Genomic DNA, 23217 nt, shown 5'->3' with positions numbered 1-23217 from the left:
ATCCTACAATGCAGCTGTTCCTAACGAGGTGTCTCAACTCATTTTCCGGGAAGTGCTATAAAGTAGCTTTTTGCCCATTTATGTCTATAATAATTGTTTGGATAATATTTGGTAAATATCGGACGATTTGCGCATTGCACTACGCGCACTTTTAGTGATTAAGGATGATATATATGGAAACATCAATTAACTGAATTGGATATATTGTATTTGCTTTAGCTATTTTTTCAACTGTCTGTTTTCTTCTTCTATCTAACAAGTAAATTTGGAATTTTGCGATATCATAAGCAGTCAGAGCGTCAGCTTAGCTCTGCTAGTGGTGATGGGAAATGTGGAAAGAAAATATATTATCTAATTTGAAAGAAGTGTATATTCATCATACAATATTGCTACAAATGGGGTGGCAAATATAGTTCTAATAGATGGGCGTCTACTTAGGGCTTACCTAAACGACATGTTAAACCTGCCAGCGAAAACGCAGCTCGTACACATTTAGTGCTAAGTTCTATGATACCTGTTGGATTTCTAGACAGTTGCCAAAAGTAAAAACAGTCAACGGCCGTAAAAGGCAATGGAATTATCTACGTCACAAAACATCATATTATTGCAATAATTTTTGTCGAATATTTTTACCACTTTTGGTATCATATAGCTCAGTGTAGGGAATAGTTTCGGACATTATGAGTAATGGAGTACAGATGGCATTAACCTTCGTGTCATATATAATGTGGCCCTACTGAGGCACATAATTCTAGCTTCTTGTCTACTGATAGATTCTATATCGAGCTTTTCACCGGAAGTTATAATTTAAACATTTTAGAATCGACATCAAGACCAAGTGGCTACCACCGCTCGAGCTGTGCGGTGAGGAACAGTATTCGCCTACCCTAACCCATAAATATTTAGGATCACGCGGAAAGTCATTCCTTTTTCGTACCTGATCCTCGCTATGCATATTCATGCCCAACGCTACCGGAAGTCGTGCTGCCCAAAATATTTATAATATTTAACCTATTACTCCATCAATACTACACTATGTTATTTTATGAAATATAACCTAAATCAAGTTCAGAGCTGCCCGGTTTAGCTTGCAGCTTCTTTATCACCCTGTCGCATTATTTCCGTCTTGACGCCGTGGCAGTTAACCTTGTTGTCCAGTTGCAGTTTTTTATTGCATTTTTTTTCCACTCTACCTTTTCACTAATTTAGGCGCATTGTTGGAGTCATTTTGACTTTTTTTACCCAGCTTTAATAATTGGGTCAGATTGCGTTAGCGATTTAGTTTGTTCTTAACTTTCTTATTACCCTTAATCAAATATTGCATATCAAACAGCTACCGTTCCACGCGGTTTTCCACGGTACGCCTGTGAGGCGGCTGAGCAATGACATTGAGGGGAAAAACTAAGCAGAAATGTTTTCGCTGAGAACTGACCAGCTAAGCAAAGGGAAAACGACGTGAGATGCTGATGGTTTAGTAGAATCTAGAACGATTGGACGTGATCGTTTTGGGATGGTCGGGTATATTGGAATCAATTGCGAATAAAGGCCTAAACCTACAAGGTTTAGGGTTCAGTACGTAAGATCCCCTGGTGCCAAGCAAATATCATAGCAACTAAAGTCCGGTTTGCATATTAGCAGCCTTATCAAAGATATGCCATTATAATGTTAAGTCGTGTATGCCATTATAATATAAAGTCGTCTTGTGATCTGTAGCAAGTATTGCAATCCTTTGAAAAAAATAATCTTATGCTCACGATTATGCCGTCAGTATGCTATCGATGATTTGTTATCTACCCGAGGTCATTCCGCTATATTAGGAACTCACTGAACTTCCAAAATACTATCCGATTATATAACCGCTTGAGAAAACAAACGAGTGAAGACATCGATATTTCTTTCCAAATCCTGAATTGCAATCAACTTCGCTAAAGATTTTCTCATCTTGCAGATATAACGGTACCAGTATTTATACTGTTTAACTGTGGGTGGTTCCTACGATGACCATTATGCGCTATTCACTATTTTTTCGGTTTACCTGTTGATATTATTTGACGTGCACATCATAACCCAAATTTAATGTGCAAATTATGGTATTATATTTGTGGTGTCCCGAAGCGTATCGTTGGTAATTTGGTACAAAATATGAGAGGTAACACGCCTCTATCAAAACTAATCCTTTATTGACGACGTACTTGACGACATAAGCAATCCTCCACAGTTTCGCTGGATTTGATCACTGCAGCAGATCCATAGTGCTCGTTTTGTCTCGCAAAATGTCGCAGCGAGTAGATTTTCACGGGTCAGCTGAAGAATTTATTTATTTCGAACATTTGGAGTGCTCAGGAACAGGTTGGACCAGTTTGCCAAACCAGCGTATTGACAAAAATAAATCTCGCGCAAGTCTAGTCATTTATCTCAAAACAACAAACTCTAAAAGAATCCAGCTTAGCTCAGTAAGCGTACTTTTTAAGTTGTTGCTAGTACGTAAGTTGCTAGCCTAATAACCAGCTAAATAAAACAGGAGCGAATTGGCTAACCTGCTAAACACGCAAGTTGTGGATAGCTGTTGAACTATCCATCTTGGAACTTAAATCATAGACTTGTTATTTTTGATCCCTGATATTTTTTATCGCGCCTCTATGTCACAGCTGTACAGCGCCTGTTCATCTTCTTTCATGTGTTCAAGCAAAACAGGCAGTATGAAATAGGATCTCGAAATATAATCCTAGCAGAATACGGCTTGATTGCCAGGACAGGGCATTGGAAACGTGTAGCATTCGTGATATGTTGTTGTGATCTCGAGACCGGATATAAAAGACAACTTGGGAAAAGTCCCGTCGTCTGTCCGTGTATTGTTAAATTCAGCTACCTATTACGATACGGTTTAAGCAGTAGATGCGCATTACTGGTTCTCCATTCCGTTGTTTGTTTAGCACACTTAAATACGTTGTTGCAGTGTATGTAGCATGTAGTCTTACCTACATTCATATAATAATTGCTTTATGTTTTTCATCTAAAATCGTTACTCCGTCGATACTGTTACCTCATACATTATATTATACATTTCATAGAATTTCAATGGTTCGTGTTTTTATTTAGGAAAAACTATCGGTTCTCTATATATCTCCCTTTCCAATGAACAGCATTATCATCGGCGCAATGGGACACTTCTGTTATCATATAGATATCGTAGTGAGATAAACATGAAAGAGACACCTAACTACAACTAAAGACTCTAAAAATCAACAAATGTTACGCATGTTAAAATGAAAAAAACTAGTATGCTCAGCTAAGTAAATAAGAATAAAAATTTAATTACCTGGTTGCTCTTTTTAGAATCATGTCCCGAACGTTTTGTGTTCTGGCTCTTATTGCAGCTCTGCTCGAGGAATCTCCAGTTATTGTCTAAACTGGTTGTTCTCTTCAGAAGGCTGCACGTTTATTCTACATGACCAGCGAGAAGTTAAATAATACTACAGGCATTTTGTTAGAACGGAGCGCTTAGTAATTATAGTTGTGCCATATTGGTGGGATTAATTTGGTAGAAATTTTTATGTTAGATGAATCTAAGATTAAGGTGCGTTTGAAAAAAATAAATCGATGGCTACCCATATGCTTCTTTTTGCTAGCATAGAGACTTTTAAACGTGGCCGTATATAATTATTATCAATAATCTCAAATTTCAAATTTAAACTATGCTTGAAAACTCAGATCTCCTACAAAATCTAAAATTAATGAGAAACATATATATCAGTGTCAGATAGCCTTGGTTTCTAAAAAGTCTAACCAAATTTGATTATTCTCGATACGATCGATAATATCTAAAGTATAAAACAAATAGTAGAGCCTAATCATCAGCTCATATTTTTATTGTGCTATACGTTATAAGTATTGGGCAAGACACAGATCGATACGGCATTGCAGTTTTTTTGAAGCAGCAAATAAAATCTGTTGCTGAAAAAGACAACGATTCAGCCAGAATAGCCACAACACACTTTCAATACAGGGGCTGGTCCAGATTTCCTCTATGAACATCTGATATAAAAACACAATAATTGACTTCGCCTATATGCACCTAGCCGATGATAAACCTTACGCGACGTACAAATCACCTACCGCACAATAACAATTCAAATCAATAATCATGTGAGTGTTTCCCTAATACTTAGTATAAAGTTTTAGTTGTTTAATCCAAATCATACCCCTGTGTGTTGAAACATTATTCACAGCAGGCCATGCCTAACTCAATACAGTTACAGATAGCGAGAGAATTCTCACACAGTCGGAATTATTGCGCAGCTATAGAACCCGCTTACATAATAGTAGTTAAAATTTTAAAAATAATTTAGCCCTGGCTTAGAATTCTAAACTATGTTTCGAACATTTAAATTATTTAAGGACATAAACCAAGGAGAAATGATTTTGTTTGCCTCCAGTTAGTGTATATATATTCTAAATTCCAAGTTTATTCCTTCTATTTGGTTCGTTTGGGTTAATTCTGCTATTTAATTCAATTTTGCCTATATTACAAGTTGGCGACTTAGCATTGAAGTAGTAAGACGACTCATCACATTTTCAGAAGGCTGTTATATAAGTAATATGTTTCGGGAAACAGTCGAAACAATTGGTTCTTTTTTTTGGCATTAGATAAATAAGCTCTCTTATCTGATCGGGTTCAGCTCAGACGAAATGTTCACGAACCGTAGATGCTGTTTGTTACTTACAGTGGTGACGCAAGATACAATCGAGCATTGTATAATATATACACACAACCGCTATTTTATAAGCTTTCGTAAGTGAAGTCTCGCTCTCGTAAGTTCATTGAACGCAACTGGAAATGTTTCGCTGGTTTCTAACGAACGTATAAAAATGCACGGTTTCACACATTGAATTGGAGAGACGTAAAAATGACAACGTAATATGAAAATATGAAGCGAACGTAGATGTTTTTCGTAGCTGATTATTTCCTAAAAGTGTAGCGAATGGTTAATTTTATTACTAAACCTTAATAACTTTCAACAAAAGAAGGGTGTGAACATTTACTGGGCCGTATCTGAGTATTAATGAAATCCGAACAGATTTGTAATTACTTTTTTAAATAAGGTTCAATTTGATGAACTCGTAACTCATTCACTTTTAGCTGGCGTCACCAAGCCCTTTACTGACCACTAGTTCGATTTTTACGTAGACTTATAACTGTGCTTGCCCTTCAATGAATTAGAAAGCTAGCGTTTGAAAGCCATATTTAACTGCTGTGTACAGAGAATTCATAGATGAGCTTGAAGAAAGCTTTTGCTACATTTTGCCTACCGATTCATTTAGTTGAGTGTGTCAACCTAGATTTGATCAGTGTTTGAAATAAATACTGTATGTTTATGTATAGTTGAAAACTTTATAATAAAGTACTCAACTATTATTGAATAATTTTTCAGGAAAACCTTGTAGAACTCGCGTTTTTCTTGTCTTCATTTTCTTAATGCATCCAGCTATTCGTTCCGTATAAACAGGTCTGCGGAATCATCCTTTCCGTGTAGCGTCAAAGACTGCTCTTTGATTACAAGGTTTAGCGGTTACGGGTCTTGCTGAGATTATTTCGAGTTTGTATATACTTATATATATATATATATATATATATATACTTATGAAATGGCGTGGTATTAATATATCATAACAACTATTCGCTAACGCTTAAATAGGAACCAGGAATGGCTGTATGTTCATGATTACCATGGCCACGCACTTAAGCAGATGCGCATTAGCTATCCAGGTCACGCCACCTTCACATTTGTCTTGTTATGAAAGCGATGATGTTTAACAATACGTAAGGAATAGGCGGCTAATAAGCGACTAATATTGTTGCGACGACTGTCATCATAGATTTTTCTGAATTTCAGATATTCGGGCTACGGATTAAGTACCTGCCTTCAGAGGAAGGTACTTAATCCGTAGAATCAGAGGAAAATTGCAAGTACTAAAAAAAAGAGCAAGTACAGTTAATGCAGAGTAGAAATAGGAATCACAATGACATACGTGAAAAAGGTACGTACATAGCAGCTATATTATTGAACGTGTACCTTAGCTCAGTGATAGTCCATAGCAGCCTTGATACCTTACTACTCGTAACTTAGTAGCGTAGTACTAAATACTTAATTGAATATTTACAGCAAACGCTAAATTGCTTCTGTTTACACGTTTTATTGCTGCACAATCTTCTGTGATCTGCCATGTTAAAAATACAATAATACTAGGAAACTCTACAGAATATTTAGATCGTTGAAAAACATTTTCTGAGTGATGTGACGTTATTTTTGTCAAACTATAGCACAGTGACGGGGAGTAACAGGAGATGGGTTAGGTCGGAACGGGAAACGTAGGGAATGAACCACTCTTGTAATAGATCCAAAGTAGAACATTACGCATGTGAGGATATTGAGCGCAAAAGTCAAGGACACGAACCAAGTGACAAGCACGCCAACAGATTGGATAGTGCAGGCTGCGGAGTAATCTTTGGTCCCCTGCTATAAAATATGGCCTATAACTTTATGCGCTTTATAGGTTTTCTAGCTAGAGACAGCAAAGGATGGTAGAGGCGACGATAGACATCTCAGTCACAGCCTGCAAAGATAAAATCTGATTCGCCAGCGGTGAGTTTACATCTAAGATATACGAATTTTCTTTCCAAAATAACTCAAAGCAGCTTTCTTCATATTCTCACGGGGTTTTGCGTGGAAAATGTTATGTTTGAATGCTGTGAGGTACATTAAATATGCTACATTTAGCTTTAAAGCCTTTGTCATATGCCTCATACGTATCCAGGGTCTGTTCCAAAAGCTTCTTGAACTTCATGCATCACCTATAATGAGGAGTCGAAATGCCGTTTTGCGCTAACACACCCCTCATTGAGGTCCAAACTGAGCGTAAAATTTTGTGACTTGAACAAATGCATGATCGCAGCCTTATGCATAAGAAGAAGAAGCTAAATAACACCTAGTCATCAGCAAACGAATAACTAGAAAAGCATGTTGATTGCCAGAGCGTCAAATGTGGTTACTTGCGATGCTTGGTAGGAATTTATTGAGAAATTGGCAACTATCGCACTATGTTGCTTCACAGGGATCGAGTGGTTGTGAGACAACGATATACATGTAGTATTCGATCGTATAGCGTGTCAAAATTAACATCTGGAGTGAAAACACAATTTCGTAGTGGAAGTGTGTAACAATTGGTTAGGTTAGGTTCCGACCGAATTACCGAAAATTTCCAACCGAAATTAAGTTCGATCGGTTGTAGAAAATAATTTCTGTTCCAATTATAATTCTGCCATTAGTATGGTTAAATCGTATTTTATAATAATTCAATATCAAATAGTTTGATAAGGTATTAATTTTTGACATTGTTATAATAGAATCATGTAGTTTCTTGTTATTTGACAAGTACATAAGATCGGCACATTCATTCTGACAAGGCAAGTAGGAGTATAGGTCCTCTGGCCATCACGTTTGCCTCGAAGCTTTTTACTGATACTAAACGACGCTGTTGACCTCGCACCAATAGCATCGAACAACAGCCACTTGGAACTCTAAATTACCCTCTAAAGGTTCAGCGCAAAATTTTTCAAGAGAAGGATGAACAAAAATAGTTTTCTAATTTAGTGATTTACTGACAGAGTAAATTCATTCATTTAGAAAATCTCTTTCGAAGAACACAGGGTGTTCTATTAATATAAATTAGTAGATATTTGGTAGTAATTATAACTAAAGTAGCCATCAATGAAGCACGAAATACGTCCTAACAATGCAAAAGCCAGGAACTTTTCCAGCAATATGCTCTTACCAACAGTATTCAATTAATGAAGTAATATGAACTAAATAGCTAGAAGGAATGTTGAATGATTATCTACCAGTTAGTTATAACTTCCTAAGCCTAACATTTATTCCAGAATTAAGTTACAAGTTTACCGCGTCAAATAATCGTGAAACTGCTACATGATGTCCGTCACTACCTCAGGGCTTGGCTGCACACCAAGAAAGAGAATAATGCCGGTCTTTTGTGACCTGCACAGATTTCAGACTTACTACCCTTTCTGTTAACTTCCTTGTTAAAGAGGTCTTCTTACCACTTTCTAAAATTAATAATCTCTTGCACTCATCACGAGCAGTCTTCTCTAACACAGGTCGTCTATTAACGTTAGCTAACTGTGCTGTTTACTCAAGACCCACTGCCGGTGCACGACGAACAATATGTTCTGATGAGTGATGTAACTACATCTTCCACACACTGTGGTTTTATGTCTGATGTATGGCAGCGCCTTACATCTTTGTTTCAAATAAACGGTGCGTCCACGGCGTTCGACCATCGAGTACAGTGAAATAGATTTCAATAGCGCCGGAACTTCGGTAACCAAATTTTAACTTGACACCTGTCATTGAAAGACTTTGATTGATGAGCGGTTTGATAAATAACGCATTAGTGATTTATTGGGAAATCGACAAAATACTAGTCAAAAGAGAAGTAGGCTTCTTTTTTTCTGTCACAGGAATCTCTTTAGTAGGCACAGCGGCAAGCAACTGCCAGCTCCTCAAGCCTGAAACACTTGACGAAGTTCCGAAGACGCCATTACTCTTTTGAGTCAAGCCTAAAATACTAAAACGCTTTAACATATGGTCGTTCGATTATTCGGCATTTCATATAACACTGGATAAGTATACATAAATGCAACAGTGGTTTCCAAAGATGCGAGACTTTCCACAGAATCAAAAGCACGCGGAAGCTCTTTACGTTCTCCAAGCTGAGATTTTTACTACTTCCCTTCTAAAGGAAACATTCTAGCGAATATTTAAAAGTGAATGAACTATTATGATAAGAAACTGCATAAACTATTGCACACCTGGAAATAGCAATGCGCTAAAATTACACCGGTCAAAATTCATGATTTTAGAAGAAAGTAAATCTTGAGCTAAAAATAGCTGGCTAAGGTCTGTTACCGTTTAACTAAAGAATTGATCTTAGGAACCCTTATCTATTGTAGGGATTCTACATTTCACTTTGTGGACGTATGCATATCAATTTAGTAACTTGATTGAATGTCTATTTATTTAGTTTTCTTTTGTTTTCATTTGCAAACAACAAATTATACACTTGAAAGAAGGCATGCTATTTTAAAGTATTTATTTTAAAAGACGGCACGTGAAGGAGTAATTTAGCGCGTTGTATAACCGAAAAAGAAACGGCGATTTCACAGAGGAAACAACAGGTCCTCTATTAATGAACAGATCGCCATTCAGAATAGGCTGCATATAATCCTAAATGCGGGGACGCACTTTGATGATTAGCATGAGGTTTAAGTCGATTAAAGAACTATTCTCCTAAGGTTAATTCTATCCATTTTATTTAACTAAAATACAGCTCGTACTACGCCGGCTTTGAAAATAGCAACGGGAAGTTATATTCACATAGATTCTAAACGGCTAAAATCAACGAGATTTATGTTATTCTCATTGATTTTTTCAGCCAAAGGATACCACACAAGTTGTCCAACTTTCTGCAGCAGCCTAAAGACGTATATACATTCTCTTAAAATAATTTGTTTGGAGTACACTTTGCTGTTTTCGGCCATTTTATCACGAATACCTATCTAGTAACATCACACAGTACGCAAAAACACATAAGAAATTTGCATAACGGCTGTTTTGGAATTTAATTAGGGAGAGGTGCTTACTTTGTCACCAGGCATTGATATTAGTCTCCGATAAGAACTGAACTGTTTATTCATTTCGAAAAATGTTTGTTTTTAGCGCTTACAAGCATGCACTGTACTCTAGGCACGACATCCCGAAACCGCCATCGTTTTATATAAGCAAGGTACTATACAGCAAAGTGAACAATTTCTTACAACCATTTCTCTAACTACGAGCATATCTAAGCATGCCTACTATTGGCTCAAGAGAGATTACACTTTCGCAAATACAGTCACGAATATAAATAGACAAATCCGCTGTCTTTTTATTCTTCCCATATTTTACTCACTGCTTATTCTTTATTCGTACGACTTTCTTTATATAATATTTCTGTTTTTGCTTACATTGGAACAAACTTGTTCCCGTTAACCCCTCATCTTTGGGTGATTTTTGTAGCAAATTACCCACAAATATGCATTTGTCTATGTATGCTTATGGTATGTATATATGTAGCTAAGTCGCCTCGTTGCGAGGCGGTCATATGTAGCCAATACATTTACAAAATAAAAGCAATTGCCTTTCGCAGATGTAACAGCAAACGGCTTCTTTACCGCAAACCCGATAAGGCTGATTGTAATACTCGTCCTTTTCTAGTTGCTTTTGTTGTTTACTTGGTTGACGATAAAGACCTCAACCGAATCTATTTCATCAATTTCAAATTTAATATATGGCTATATGTATTTCTGTTTCTTTGCTTGCTTCCTTGTTTCTTTACCGTGTGTGTGCAGGATCAGAAAGAGGGGTGAAACAACACGCACGGGCTGCAAAGGTCGATTAATATACATACATGAACTCTTTTATTATTAATATGTTATTATTTTTAATATTTAATTATTCATACAACAGAATAAAATGTATTATACAATAGACGTATTGCTGGTCGTGCAACACGTTTTCCATATCATCCCGCGCCCAAGTGCCACCAATGACTTTTATACCTATGGTTCAGGGAGCTGCTGATCCGATGACCAATCAGAGGGACAGACGACCTGTAATATTCCTGATTTCTCTGTTAAGGAGATGATCTTAACTCTCATGCGCACAATATCGACTATGGACGTCATATGTCCATTCACTTTTTGTGACGTTTCTTCTCGGGGGAGCGACCCTTGCTGTCGTCCCGTGATCTCTTCTTATCCTTATGGGGTGACTTATGCGATGATTTATGCGGACTTTTATGCTTATCCTTGTCACGATGCTTATCCTGTGGGGAGAGAATAAATAATGTATTTCATATGACTAGCGCGTAAAAAGCTTTGACATACGGCAAGTAAATAAGTACCATTAAAAATGAGAAAATTAGTATTATCAGTCATACCCGACAAGAATTAGAGATTGTATCATCGATCTAGCCGAATACAAACTCGTAGGAATTCTGCTATATCATTAGAGCAACAAACGAACCAAACAACGAACGCCATTCTCACGGTCAATTTGATTATTATAATCACATTATATAATGAGTATATATTGGTTGCCGGCATAGCACATCAGCACAACAACATTCGATCTACACACACACAGTAGTAAAATGTATGTACATTTGTGATGTCCGCCTATACCTTATGAGATGACTTTTTCGACGGCGAATGCTTTGACGAGTGATGCTTGCTACTGCTGCTTGAGTGCCCCTTCGACGAATGCTTCGTGAGCACCTTCTTTTTACCGCTTCCACCACCTCCACCACGTTCCTCTTCTTCATTGTCCCGATCAGCACGGCGAGCCTCCTCCTCGAGTTCAGACCAATCTTTACCTGATTCTTCCGAAGAGCCGAGGGATTCCTCACCTCCCGACTCACTGGCCTCGGTCTCCGACGAATAGTCCTCAGAATCACTTTCATCATCGTCATCTCCACCGTCACCGTCGTCCTCCGATTCCGTAGGATTGAATTCTTCATCCTCATCATCTTCGTCGTCTTCATCACCTTCATCCTCCGAACCTGACTGAGGATCAAGGAACTTCCAGCCGCCCTGATCGAAGAAGCCCTCTGGGTCACTCGTAATCGTCTTCATGATTTTTGTCCAATTGAGCGATTGGATACCCTCGGTATAACGGATATCGCAAGAGTTTAGCCATTCTTTAACATGGTCTAGCAGGTTCATAGGAACGGCATTGACCATCGCTACCTTTCGCTGGTAATCTTTGAACACAAATACCATGTCGAAGTTCTTTAAATGGAATTGTACTCGCTCGAAATGGACCAACTCGAGTTCCTCTAGAGTAATTATGAATGGAGGCCACTCGGTTAGGTGAACCAGCGCACCAGACGTGGGTTGTAATAGTACGGTAGACCGGAATGGGACGCCAGGAAATCCGAGATCTCTAAACGGCGTATCAAATTCGACCTCCTGCTTTGTGACGTTCTCAACCTTCTCACAGAACTGCTTAAACGCATTCTTTAGCTTGTTTCGAAGCTCACGTTCGGCTTGCTCAGCGGCGAGATCATCTCGGTCATGCATGTGTTGGTGTTTTCCGAGGTCAGTAGTGATCTCTCCGACTTCGGTATAGAATTGTACATCCGTTTGCTTCTTCTTGCCAATCACAATAGCATTTTTTAATGTGAAATGTAGTAAAATTATCATTTCGTTATCGCAAGGCTGGAAGAACGCATGCTTGACGTTATTGTACAAAACATCGACGCGGTCACCTCGCACCGATGTAAAACGGAATCCATTTGTATGGGCCTCGAGCGAACCAGTTATTCTTTTCGAATGGATGTTGGGCCGGATGTAGAGGTCTTTCAGCTTAGGATTTCCTTTATTGTTTGATAACACCAAAGCATCCTGTTTGACAATGCCTTCTTGTTCGCGCTTTTCAGCTTCACGTGTTTTCCATTTCTTCTGAACAGCTTTGATTAGCTGAAATGCCGTATTCAAATTACTTGAAGCCGCTGACAGTTCGCCAGGTTCTTTGAGGTTGCTGGCACGGAACGTCACCTCCTTAAGAAAGGTCGCTTCAGGATTAGGGAAATATGAGCCTTCGTTTCGGCCCAAAGCTCCACCGCCTGGGTGGAAGAAATTTATTCGCAAATATGTGTAATCGCCCTCTACTGACTGTGAGATATTTTTGATTGTACTGATGTGATAGGGTACAGGTATGCCGAACACAGGCAATATGACCGTTTCATACTTTTTGTCAACAAACACCTTAAGCTGCTTCATTTCTGGTTCGCGAGGCAGCTGCCCCACGCTCTTGTATGACACGACGGACTTGCCGTGTTTTTGCTCGAGTTTTCTATCGCCCTGCTTCGCTAAACGATTTCTTGCCTCCTCGTTAAGCTTGTCAGCAAGTACCTTTTGGTTCTGTTGTCGTTTCTCTTCGCCAGATGCTTCTGTTCGAAGCTTTGACTCCATAATGGCGTTGTTCCTTCGGGCGCCACGTCCAAGTATCTCATCTGCATCGTCCTTTTTGCCATCCTTATGTTTCTTATCACCGCCCTTATTCTCGGTTTCTTCCTCCTCTTCAGATTCGTCCTCGTCATCCTTCAGGACGATGGCAACGTTTTTAATTTTCTTTTTGCTTTGCGTCAATACGTTGACAGGCTGATCCTTTTCTACAACAACAACTGTATCACCAACGAACAAAGCATACTTTTTGGTGTCGCCCTTCCCTTCTTTATTTTCAAGGCTCGATAAGCCAACGCAAACATTGAAGATCATCCCTTTTTTGGCCACGGCATTTGCTTTCGGTGCTATTGACAGGCTGCTTTCACGGAACTCGATGCCCATCGCGAATCTGCGAAAAAGAACATTGTCGCATAGTTAATGCGAGAATTGTATTGTTATACTACTGTGCAAACACGATTGGGGAAAATCAAACATTTACTCGGTGACAAGCAGAAAAAGCTCTAAAAAACTTTGGAATAATATTATTGATGTGGCCCACGAGTCGGATCGGAGTGATGAGAAGTTAGAGTTCGTTTTTATAACAAAATATCAAGTCATTAGGCAGCAGAATGTTGCTGTTGTCATATACACCACGCAACTTTATCCTAACACTTAATCATCCCCAGACAAATCTTCACATTGCGTACAGACAGAATATATAATAGAGAAATAACTCGCAGTAAACGAAGTCACATTGTAAAACAGATTCCAGTAAGCCTTTGCACTTTTTTGTAGTCAACTCTTGTAAATATTAACCTTTTTGGAAATAATGAATAAAACAAAGATAAGACAGGTATTGTTATAGGAATCAATCTACCATGTCCACTAACCGTGTTCCCCACTTCTCTTTCGATAACACTAACAGAAAATCATCACATTTGCACCAGTATATCATGACACAAAACGTACCCAAAATTTTTTGTGAGATTTTCAAGGAGATCCTTACGATGATCCGTAGCATACTTAACACCTTCGACGTACACATCGCTGAGTTTCTCTCCGTCGCGCAGTTTCTCGATAATATGCTCCTGAAGATCGACCAGAAACGTGTATACCTCTTTTTGTTCTTCCGAAGGATTCACCATCAGCGTTCTTACTATATTTGAACAGTAATATTTGTACCGTGCACCAAGCATGCACACGATCGTGCCAAAGTCTAATGAGTTTTTGTCCGATTGGACGCTAAATTTAAGATTATAATTTCCGCCACTTTGAATAATAGCCGGGTAACAGCTTTCCACCTGGCTTGTGTCGGTGTTCTGGCCAACGAATTTCTTATTCTGAAATGCCTCCTCCACCATCTCAGACAGCTTGTTGTGACGAATTTTACGATCGGAATCGATAATCTCCATAATTTGCTGGCGCAAATACTTTGAGTAAACATCAACCGACATCTGGGAAGCACGCTTTGTCAGGCTGATCTCGTGATCATCCTTCAAAGACATCACATAGGCTAACGCTGGTGAAATATCAACAGTATTCTCAATTTTGGCGGCCCGCAATGCGTCCTTCCAAAGATCGATGAATTCCGATTTGAATTTATCCTTTGAGAAGACGCCTAACGCCTTACCTTCGCGCGACTTGCCGATAGACTCGATAATCTTTTCAAAATTCCCTTTATCTTTGTCACTCTGAAAACATGAACAATACAATATTACTACAACCGATATAATTGAATACGCATTTTTAGTAAAATTACTTTATCATTGATAACCACTGCTTCCCATACTATTTACTAACATAGTCTTATTTGGAACCAGCGTATGAATATTTAATATACGAAAGCACGAGGGCTTGAAGTATCCTAAAAGGACTTGAATCATTTAACAATTCTAATTTAACTGTGTATTTCCATGCAAGATTTTCTTAATGAAATGCCTACTACAAATCTTATAACAGCCAGCTTAAATCAAAACGATCATTAATACAAATAAAGCCAATCATTTTGTGCCTAACATACCTTGTCGCGAACAAGTAATGTGACTGGTGGTACGTCACCTTCGTTTTCTTTGCCCTGCTCCAGTTGTTTGAGAAACTCAATTTTCTTCTTCGATGCGAGAAAAATGATCTGCCTATCGCAGAGTACCATTAGCGTGTCGGACAATTCATATCCGAGCAGATAATGTTGTAAGGCTGTGCTCTTTGAGTACACTACGTCTTCATCCTGTCCGACGACAACCACAACGGCGTCAGACTGTGCCAAAGGTACGTACTCGGCTTCGCCATTCTAAACGGAGACCAAGAACACAAATAAAATCCGTGACGATTATTACGAGTAGATCTTCCACTAACTTGCACCCGGGCATAGAAAACCTGTCAAATAATATAAAGCATCGAGCCTTTTTTTTTATCAAATTACAATTTACACATAATCTATAGCAATACAATTGTATACTATACATAATTGCATTACGGTTATATTGTGGTATTATTATGTGATATTGCCTAGACACAGAAGTTTTCATATTAAAAATATAAAACACATTTACTGACAGCTCTACTTCTGGGACATTACCTTGTGTTCCGATCTGAGTTCAACAAAATAGCAAAAAATATCAGATGCACACTTTGAATCGTGCTTTTATTAGCTTCAACTTAAAAAAAACAATGTGACCGCAGTATCAATTAAAGCTACATGAAGAGGAAGATTCAATTTTTGAGGAGAGAAAAGTTAGACAGGTAAACTATGTCATTTATAGCGTACTCTTTATGTGCCTGGAAGGATTTCGCTCGAATTGGATGTTTCTGCGGACCCCTGTGACTGCTTCCTATAGCGAAACCTAAATGCTCCCACATAGCAAGGCGGAAAATCCCCTTGCTCCACTTTCAAATTGTTCCCACCATCCCATTGCGCGTATAAAAAATATTGCACTACTTCACTTTCTTTTAGCGGGCCTCTAATTAGCCTTTCAGCACATCAGCAATAAATGGGCCCGCTCATCCCAATTTTCGAAATGGCAGGTGTGAGAAGAAGTACGTATATGAAAGACTCACTCAGACTTACACTGCTTCATCCTTGAAGCAGCGTTGTGGAGCCTGAACTGACCGGGCACTGAGGTGCCGTGTAATGAGACGATTAACAACACAGTACACTCGATTGCACACATGGACTGAATCTATCATATATTACAGGCTGCACTAATTCAACACCAATATTTTCATTGAACTCTAGAACGAACTATAATAAATTTCAAAGCCAATATAAGAAAAAGTATTCACCTGCATGCAGGAACTCATCTGCTCGGCAAGTAATACCAAGCGGAAAAATATTTCCGCCCATGGACACTTAGAAAAGGTCACACTACGTGTAGCAGTTATAAGCCAAAAATCGCAAACAAGAAAAGCTAAGACAACTTCATTCGGTGATGAATATAATCATAATGGAAAGCTTCAAATTAATGTCATCATCATTATAACTCTAGCACTAGTTTTCCTGCTCACTAAGCGGGTCTGAGGCACGAATAAATGGGAGAAACGCCGTCAGCCTGCAAAGACAACTAGGGGTTAATAATGTGAAAATGCGTTTTCCATGAAAAAGCTAGGTGAAACACAATCTGTCTAGCTATTTGTCATATTTCTACTTCAATTTTTCACCGCCGACATGAGGCAATCCAAATCATGTTTCACCGATCGCGGCCGACGACGGAAAATTAGCGAATAGGTGGCCGGATCAACAACCCAAATTTATAACATCAAGAAAACCAAACGCACCAAACACGATTGGCTGTACTTGTGTAACCACCGTTTCATTGGACGCCCGCGAACCTCTCTGCTTACGATGCAGCAGTGCTACGCCACTGTGGAAATTCGTATCCATTTAAGAAACGTTTCAACGAGACGATGCGGAACGTTCGCTCGACCGGCTATCCATTACTCATGAGTAGAAACAGCGGCTACGAACACGGCACTTGTCTCCTGAACATCTTTCTTTCACTGCACTCACCTTCCAGGCCTGGTAGACGCCTTTCATACGCCGGTAGAACGTCTCCTTGTTCACTGCCGGATTTGACATGATTGTTAGTTTTGAGGTCCGCGGCTATGCAGCCGGGCAATCCGACGGAATAACTTATGAAAGGTATCACCGCACAAGCCACAAACACTTACACGACGAATACAATTTACGCCGCTCTACAAAATGGCGCAACTAATAAACAATACAGGTGGCGCCCCAATCGATGTTTTTGGCGCGCAGGAGAGGAAAACGGCGCCACGATTTGAATTCGGTCGGTGAATCCCGTGCTTCAAATAAGCAACGCTATACAACTAAATGTATAAATAATAACTGCAACTAAGCACAGTCAAGTACCCTCTGTACAAGTCAAGTCAAAACAACGGAAGTGGCTTACATTTTTGATACTTTTTATTGACGAGTTTGGCTAAGGAGAGAGAAAGCTGGAAAGCAGCAATACCATCAAGACACAACTAACTAATTTTGATTGGTTATTAGCTTTGTAGCGCGATACTCTGTGACAGCCTATTCTATTGGAAATGTGTTTGATATTATTAGTTTTCGAATAATTAGAGGCTCAAATATCGATTTGTTTTACATTGAACAATATTTTTGTGCGTTTACTGTGAGATACAGTCAAGCACATATCTAAAAGAAGTTTTGTGCCCTAACAATGTGCTAGAAACTATTCGTTCAATCAATTCAAGCTGCACCATTGGTAGATGTCATGTACTTTCATTGTGATCATTTTAGTCATAATTTTTGTCAGAATCAATACAGTTAATTATATTTTGCATGCGTAAGGTGGGTAAATAATTTATTCTCTAAAAAGTTATTTGAGTTCGATAAATCCCAATGATTAATTCACGTGGAGTGCTATCAGTGTTGAAAGTTCTGCTTTTTTTTTCCAGCAGAATTCTAATCGAGAAGTAGTGTTTTTTTGTTAAAACTGTGCGTATGTAGGCATCACAACAATGGTGGCTGTTGTACTGTTCAAACGGACGGGGACCTGTTTGCGACCTTAGTCTGTTCTTTAGTTTCTGTCATGTTTCTACTTGAACGTATTTCTTTGCAGATGAATGGCTCACCGATATGGCTGGATGATAGAAAAGAAGCAGCTAAATAATCGATAGGTAATTCCAGAACTTCTTTACACTCAGGCTTCCTCCCGGTAGACTTGCTCTGTTTCATGTAATATCTATGTGGTTGACGTTGAGCATTTTGTTGAATATCTCCCTTCTCATTTCATCACGTACCTAGAGCCTACTACCAATATTTTTGCGCTTTCTTGCGAACCGTCAAGTTATGTAATAATTATCCTGCTTCGAACGTCGGCGACCATCAAGGAATTAGAAGGGTTGAGTGGAGTGCGTTTATTAATTCAAAGGCGCCATTATTTAACTTAGTAAGCCATTTCTGAATAGTACCTTCATCTACAGAGTTTTTGTTGTGCACACACACTGCTGCTTTGTTTATCACCCGACGCATTAGATTTAACCGTATTTATGCTTCAACATCTTAGCGAATTGCTTCGATAAAATTAAATTCTCCATATGTGTAATGAAGTAACAAAAAAAGTTAACATTCCATAAAATAAAGAAAAAACCTATTCTTTTCTGTTGTCATATTTTTTTTTTATTTTTATCGTTATGGATAAACCGAACGCAGTTAACGTTATACAAAAAGGGTATACAGAAGTCTCGTAAGAAGATATTCGTTATGCAAGATATACAGATAGTAGAATTTTGGAGCGTCCATCCCGTAATGCTAAAAGTATGATCGATTTAGCTGTGTATTGCAATTCAAGCTTCGCCCGTCTAAATCCTCTCCTCTACAGCAGCTTTTTTGCTCTATCCCATTACTTGACCGGTTAAATATAATATATATTCGATTCAAAGATCCATTTTCCTCATAGCGAGATGAAATTCCCATCGGTTTCTCAAACCAGTCAGTTTGTAATATCAATAATACTGACCCAAATCCTGTTCAAATTTTTTATAGTTTTATATTTTTTCTGGACTATACATTAGTCGTGTCTCCCTAGCTAAAGCACATATTAGATTGCAACTCAAGTACCTTACAGTGCTTGCGAACATTTAATAGTCAGAATTGGTGCGAATCATTAATGCTGTTTTATCTTCACTTATCTTGTGATAATTACTTAAATGACTAGAGGACATTATTGGCTGCGTCAATTATGAAAGACATTGCGTGGGTGTTTTTACTGCTGGGTTATGCACAACATCTGTAACAGTATCAGTTCTCACCGACTGTCAACGTGTGCTCATCAGCTAATATTTATCTCGTCGTACAAGTAAGTATATGCACTACTAAGGTCCGCAAAGTTATTCACTATGATATTTTTGGTTAACTATAGTGATTGTTGAGAAATGTTCTATCCATAAATTCTATCCATACTGTAAGTGGATTTCCTTGCGTGTGAACGTTTTAGACATCTTTTATACATCTTGTAACAACAACCACAATAGATTATGTTTTGCAGCATATTCAGTATGATTAAAGTACGGTTTAATGCTTCATTCCGCATTGTGGATTGGGTATTGATGCACCGCCTCGGCTTTAGTTCGGCGCAGAAGTCAAGCCTCATTTTAAAGTGTCCTCTTTTATGTTTACCTCTTCAATATAGGAAATGAGACTTCGCGAGATGTAGAGCAAAGAGGTCAACATGTGCGAAAACTTTTCCTGTATGGTGACGTTGAAGTAATTTGGGCGTTTCTATATTGAGCAGTCGGAAAAGCACTGACCTTTTGTAAGCCATAACTGAAGCAAGTATTTTCTGTCTTTACAATAATATTACTAATACGTACCAAATGTGGGCCATTTTGACCAATGATCTTCTGCCGTTTTCTGATAACAATGCCAAACCGTCCCACCAATGTAGAACCTCTGTGGTTTCTGAGCAAAAAAGCTATGACAAGTGATTTTTTAAATGACCAAATTAACACCAATAAGAAAGTTCTGCAGAGACTGAAACAGATGACAGTCTGATGGAAACTTTCCGTTGAAGTTCCCTCAACATTTGCTGGGTAGCTAAAGATGCATGTGATCTGACATTGCAATGTAGTTGTCGACTGTAGAGTTCGAATCAACCATTGTGCCACACGCCAGTAACCCATAATATACGATCCCTTTCCAATCCCCATTTTCTTTGGTGTCAGCCTTAACTTTACCACAGATTGTGAAGCACATTTTTTATTACTTTTTATTTGCACATTATTGTACATGATCCGCTTTTCATCATCACCCATGATCAATCCCTTTAGAAATAGCTCGATCTTATTCCGTTTTTGCAGAAGTTTTATAAATAAAAATGCGATGGAGCGAATTCTTTTCCTTGATTTGTCAACTACTACGAAGACATTTCTTTACAGAACAAAGTCACAAACTTAGCTTTAAGCTCTTGCTTTGAATAACGCGTATTAAGTATATTTTTTAAGAATTATGGACTGGATGTACTTTTATCATAAAAAAAAATAGAAACCTAGCAAATGTTTGCAGAATCACGAGTCTGAGTAAAAACATTCCAACGTATCTAATACTCTCAGCTATCAAATAATACCAACGTCCGACGCGATACTACTTAAGGCGTATAACATTTAGCTAGACAAACAGTCAGTGCTTTTCTCGAGAAGCCAATAGACTCTATTGAATTACTTCACCTAATATACTGCTAATAGTCGTAAAATCAACTCTTAGGAACTGTTAGTTTCCTCAATTACCCTGTTACTGTATAGTATTCATGCAAATTTGTGCTTTCTAAAATGATCAGTCCTAGTGGTAGGTGAAGCATCCGTTCGTTAGACTTTTGATTCCTTAATGTTGCGTTATGCTAATGAGCCTAAAGCCTTTCAGTTAGTAACTTCAATAAAGAAACTTATTTCAGTCGGTGTGATTATTCTGCTGTGTACCAGCGACATCACGTCCATTCATAAACAATAAACTAATCGTTTTGACAGAAACAGAATGCGAGGAAAATGTCATCATTTAATGATGACATTTTCCTCGCATGTAACGAGTCATATAAGACCATGATAGTAATTCAATGGAAGGCTCAATGTACATGTGTAACGCTGAGCCTTTCCACCTCGGTATATACTGGCTGTGAAAACTACTGGTTCTGCTTTTTGATTGTTTTATAGTACATAAACAAATTGAACACCCACTTACATCAGCCCAGAGGCTTAACATAAGTCTATATTCGTACCCTTTCACTGACAGTACATTACTGATTTACAAAAAAAAAAAACAGATTTTTGTAAAAACAGTTTCGCATTATTCTTGCTTCACGTTCGCTAGGTTTATATTGATGACCAGGCACCGTTTTCTCTTTAATAATCAAAGGATGTCCAATAAAATAATATATATATCGCCAATGTTGGTCGATCGGCGAGATGACTGATTTACAGCAACATGCGAAGATCATATTGCCTCGAAAACCGGGTCATCCTCTTCAACTTGGGCGTTGAGCTCAGATATTAGATCAGTGGCTGTCGAACGATGTCCTCGGTCAGATCGCACGAGTTAAACACGCGGGAATTACTAAGAGCCAAAACTCCCACATGCATAGGCGTGCCTGCACTGGAGTCACCGCCGTGCATTTCGTTGAGTCGTTCACAACACGAAGCAGACACACCCGCCGTTTTCGGATCAAGCAAAGTTCCACTCGCTGACCAATTCAGACAAGATGCTGACACCGATGCTGAAGTCATAGGTGAAACGTGGTCACTGTACTCCTATAGAAAACAAATGAAATTATAATGAAATAATTAAAAAAAGATTAACATCATAATAGAAGCGGTGTAGCAAAGAATAAGAGTATTAATATTAATGAGTAATGAAAAGCTCGACTAGTACAGAAAATTACTTCTTGTCTTAAGTTATGTACACTCTGCGTCAATAGCACTAATGGATATGGTTCTATTTTAAAGAGTACATTGTTCTAACTCAATGATATGATCTCAATAATGATTCCATGTGATGTGATGCGCGAAAAAAAGTAAACCAGAGCCTCGGGCTAAATTTCACTGCCTTTGTTATGCTTATTTGCATCGAGTGACGGGTTAAGCAGTTTTGCTCGGCTTGCGGTAGTTTTCTTTTGTGGGTGGTTATTCGCTGGTATTCGAAGCCTGAGACCGTTTGTCCGATTCCGAATGCCCTAGGCTAGATCAAACGGAGTATAGGGTAATCGTTGGAGTGCTACATTAGTTGTTGGTTTCTTTCCCAAAGAAAGGCTCCGATAGCCACTTTCTGCGTGGATCATGCTCGAATCCGACTCGCCTCATGAGCTACTCTGCATACAAAGAAGTTAAATTCTACGTTTACGTGGCCAGACGCTACCAAAATTGCAACTTTCACTTGCCGCTTTCCTGTCTATACTTTGTGATGGCAGAAAACGAACGCTACGCCGGTTACGAAGCGTTCACGACTATGTTACCTTGAGAGCGACAACCAACTTGGTCCATTGCAGGTCGGTGCCGATGGCGAACGTGCTCAATCGGAAGGATCTAAAGCTCCAAGTACCTGTTTGCAGGATGTTACTATCTATGTTCAGTAGACGTCTACTTTTGTCTACTAAATCGTACTTGTAATCGTTGTATGTGTTAATAAATGTGCGACATTAAGGGGCTAGCAATAGGATATAGACTTGGTCTTTGTTGTACAGGCTACTCTGTGTCTTCTGAAAAGCCAGCCTGCTTCTACGCCGAGTACGAGTACTATGCTACAACATACGCACTTCAAATCCCCTTCCCAAAGTGCTGACAAAACGTAGAGCAAATGTGAGCGGCCAGGATCGGTCGGAGGACACGGAGCGACCCAGTCATGCATTTCAAATTGCCATTTTAGACAGACTGCGCTACTGTAAGCAACGACTATCGACGACAGCTTGCAATAGCCGTTTCGGCAGCGAGTTTTGGCTTGCGACCTGGTTCTCCGCCGTAGTTCACGGTATAGTGGGTAGCCAGCTATGGCCAGCTGAGTTTGGCTTTTCTCCTCCACGTGGGCAACACGCCAGGAACGGTGTTAAGTAAAGCCTCGCCTTTCTTTGAAGGAACAACTCATGAGGAGAAAGTGGCTGAGTCTGTACGTTGTGAGGACTATGAGGAAAGGATGCTCCCTATGAGCA

At 38.9% G+C, this 23217-nt stretch overlaps 1 protein-coding gene and 1 long non-coding RNA gene across 2 annotated transcripts; one reads left to right on the top strand and one right to left on the bottom strand.

Moving 5' to 3' along the window:
• Positions 1-5818: 5818 nt before the first annotated feature.
• Positions 5819-18697, top strand: LOC111271081 (uncharacterized). Its single transcript, XR_002686648.2, has 4 exons — positions 5819-6039; positions 6556-6644; positions 15147-15328; positions 18148-18697. It is a non-coding gene; the product is annotated as an uncharacterized LOC111271081 (long non-coding RNA).
• dre4 (SPT16 homolog, facilitates chromatin remodeling subunit dre4) lies at positions 9965-18152 on the bottom strand. Its single transcript, XM_022851655.2, has 5 exons — positions 17067-18152; positions 15084-15350; positions 14033-14754; positions 11300-13472; positions 9965-10941 (listed from the first exon to the last, which is right to left on the bottom strand). The coding sequence occupies exons 1-5, from the start codon at positions 17133-17135 to the stop codon at positions 10810-10812; spliced, it is 3363 nt and encodes a 1120-aa protein (XP_022707390.1). The 5' UTR covers positions 17136-18152; the 3' UTR covers positions 9965-10809.
• Positions 18698-23217: the final 4520 nt, after the last annotated feature.

The sequence above is a fragment of the Varroa jacobsoni genome, unplaced genomic scaffold (assembly GCF_002532875.2).
Source record: "Varroa jacobsoni isolate VJ856 unplaced genomic scaffold, vjacob_1.0 contig00340, whole genome shotgun sequence".
Lineage (NCBI taxonomy): Eukaryota > Metazoa > Arthropoda > Arachnida > Mesostigmata > Varroidae > Varroa > Varroa jacobsoni.
This window is presented reverse-complemented; position numbering and strand designations above follow the sequence as displayed.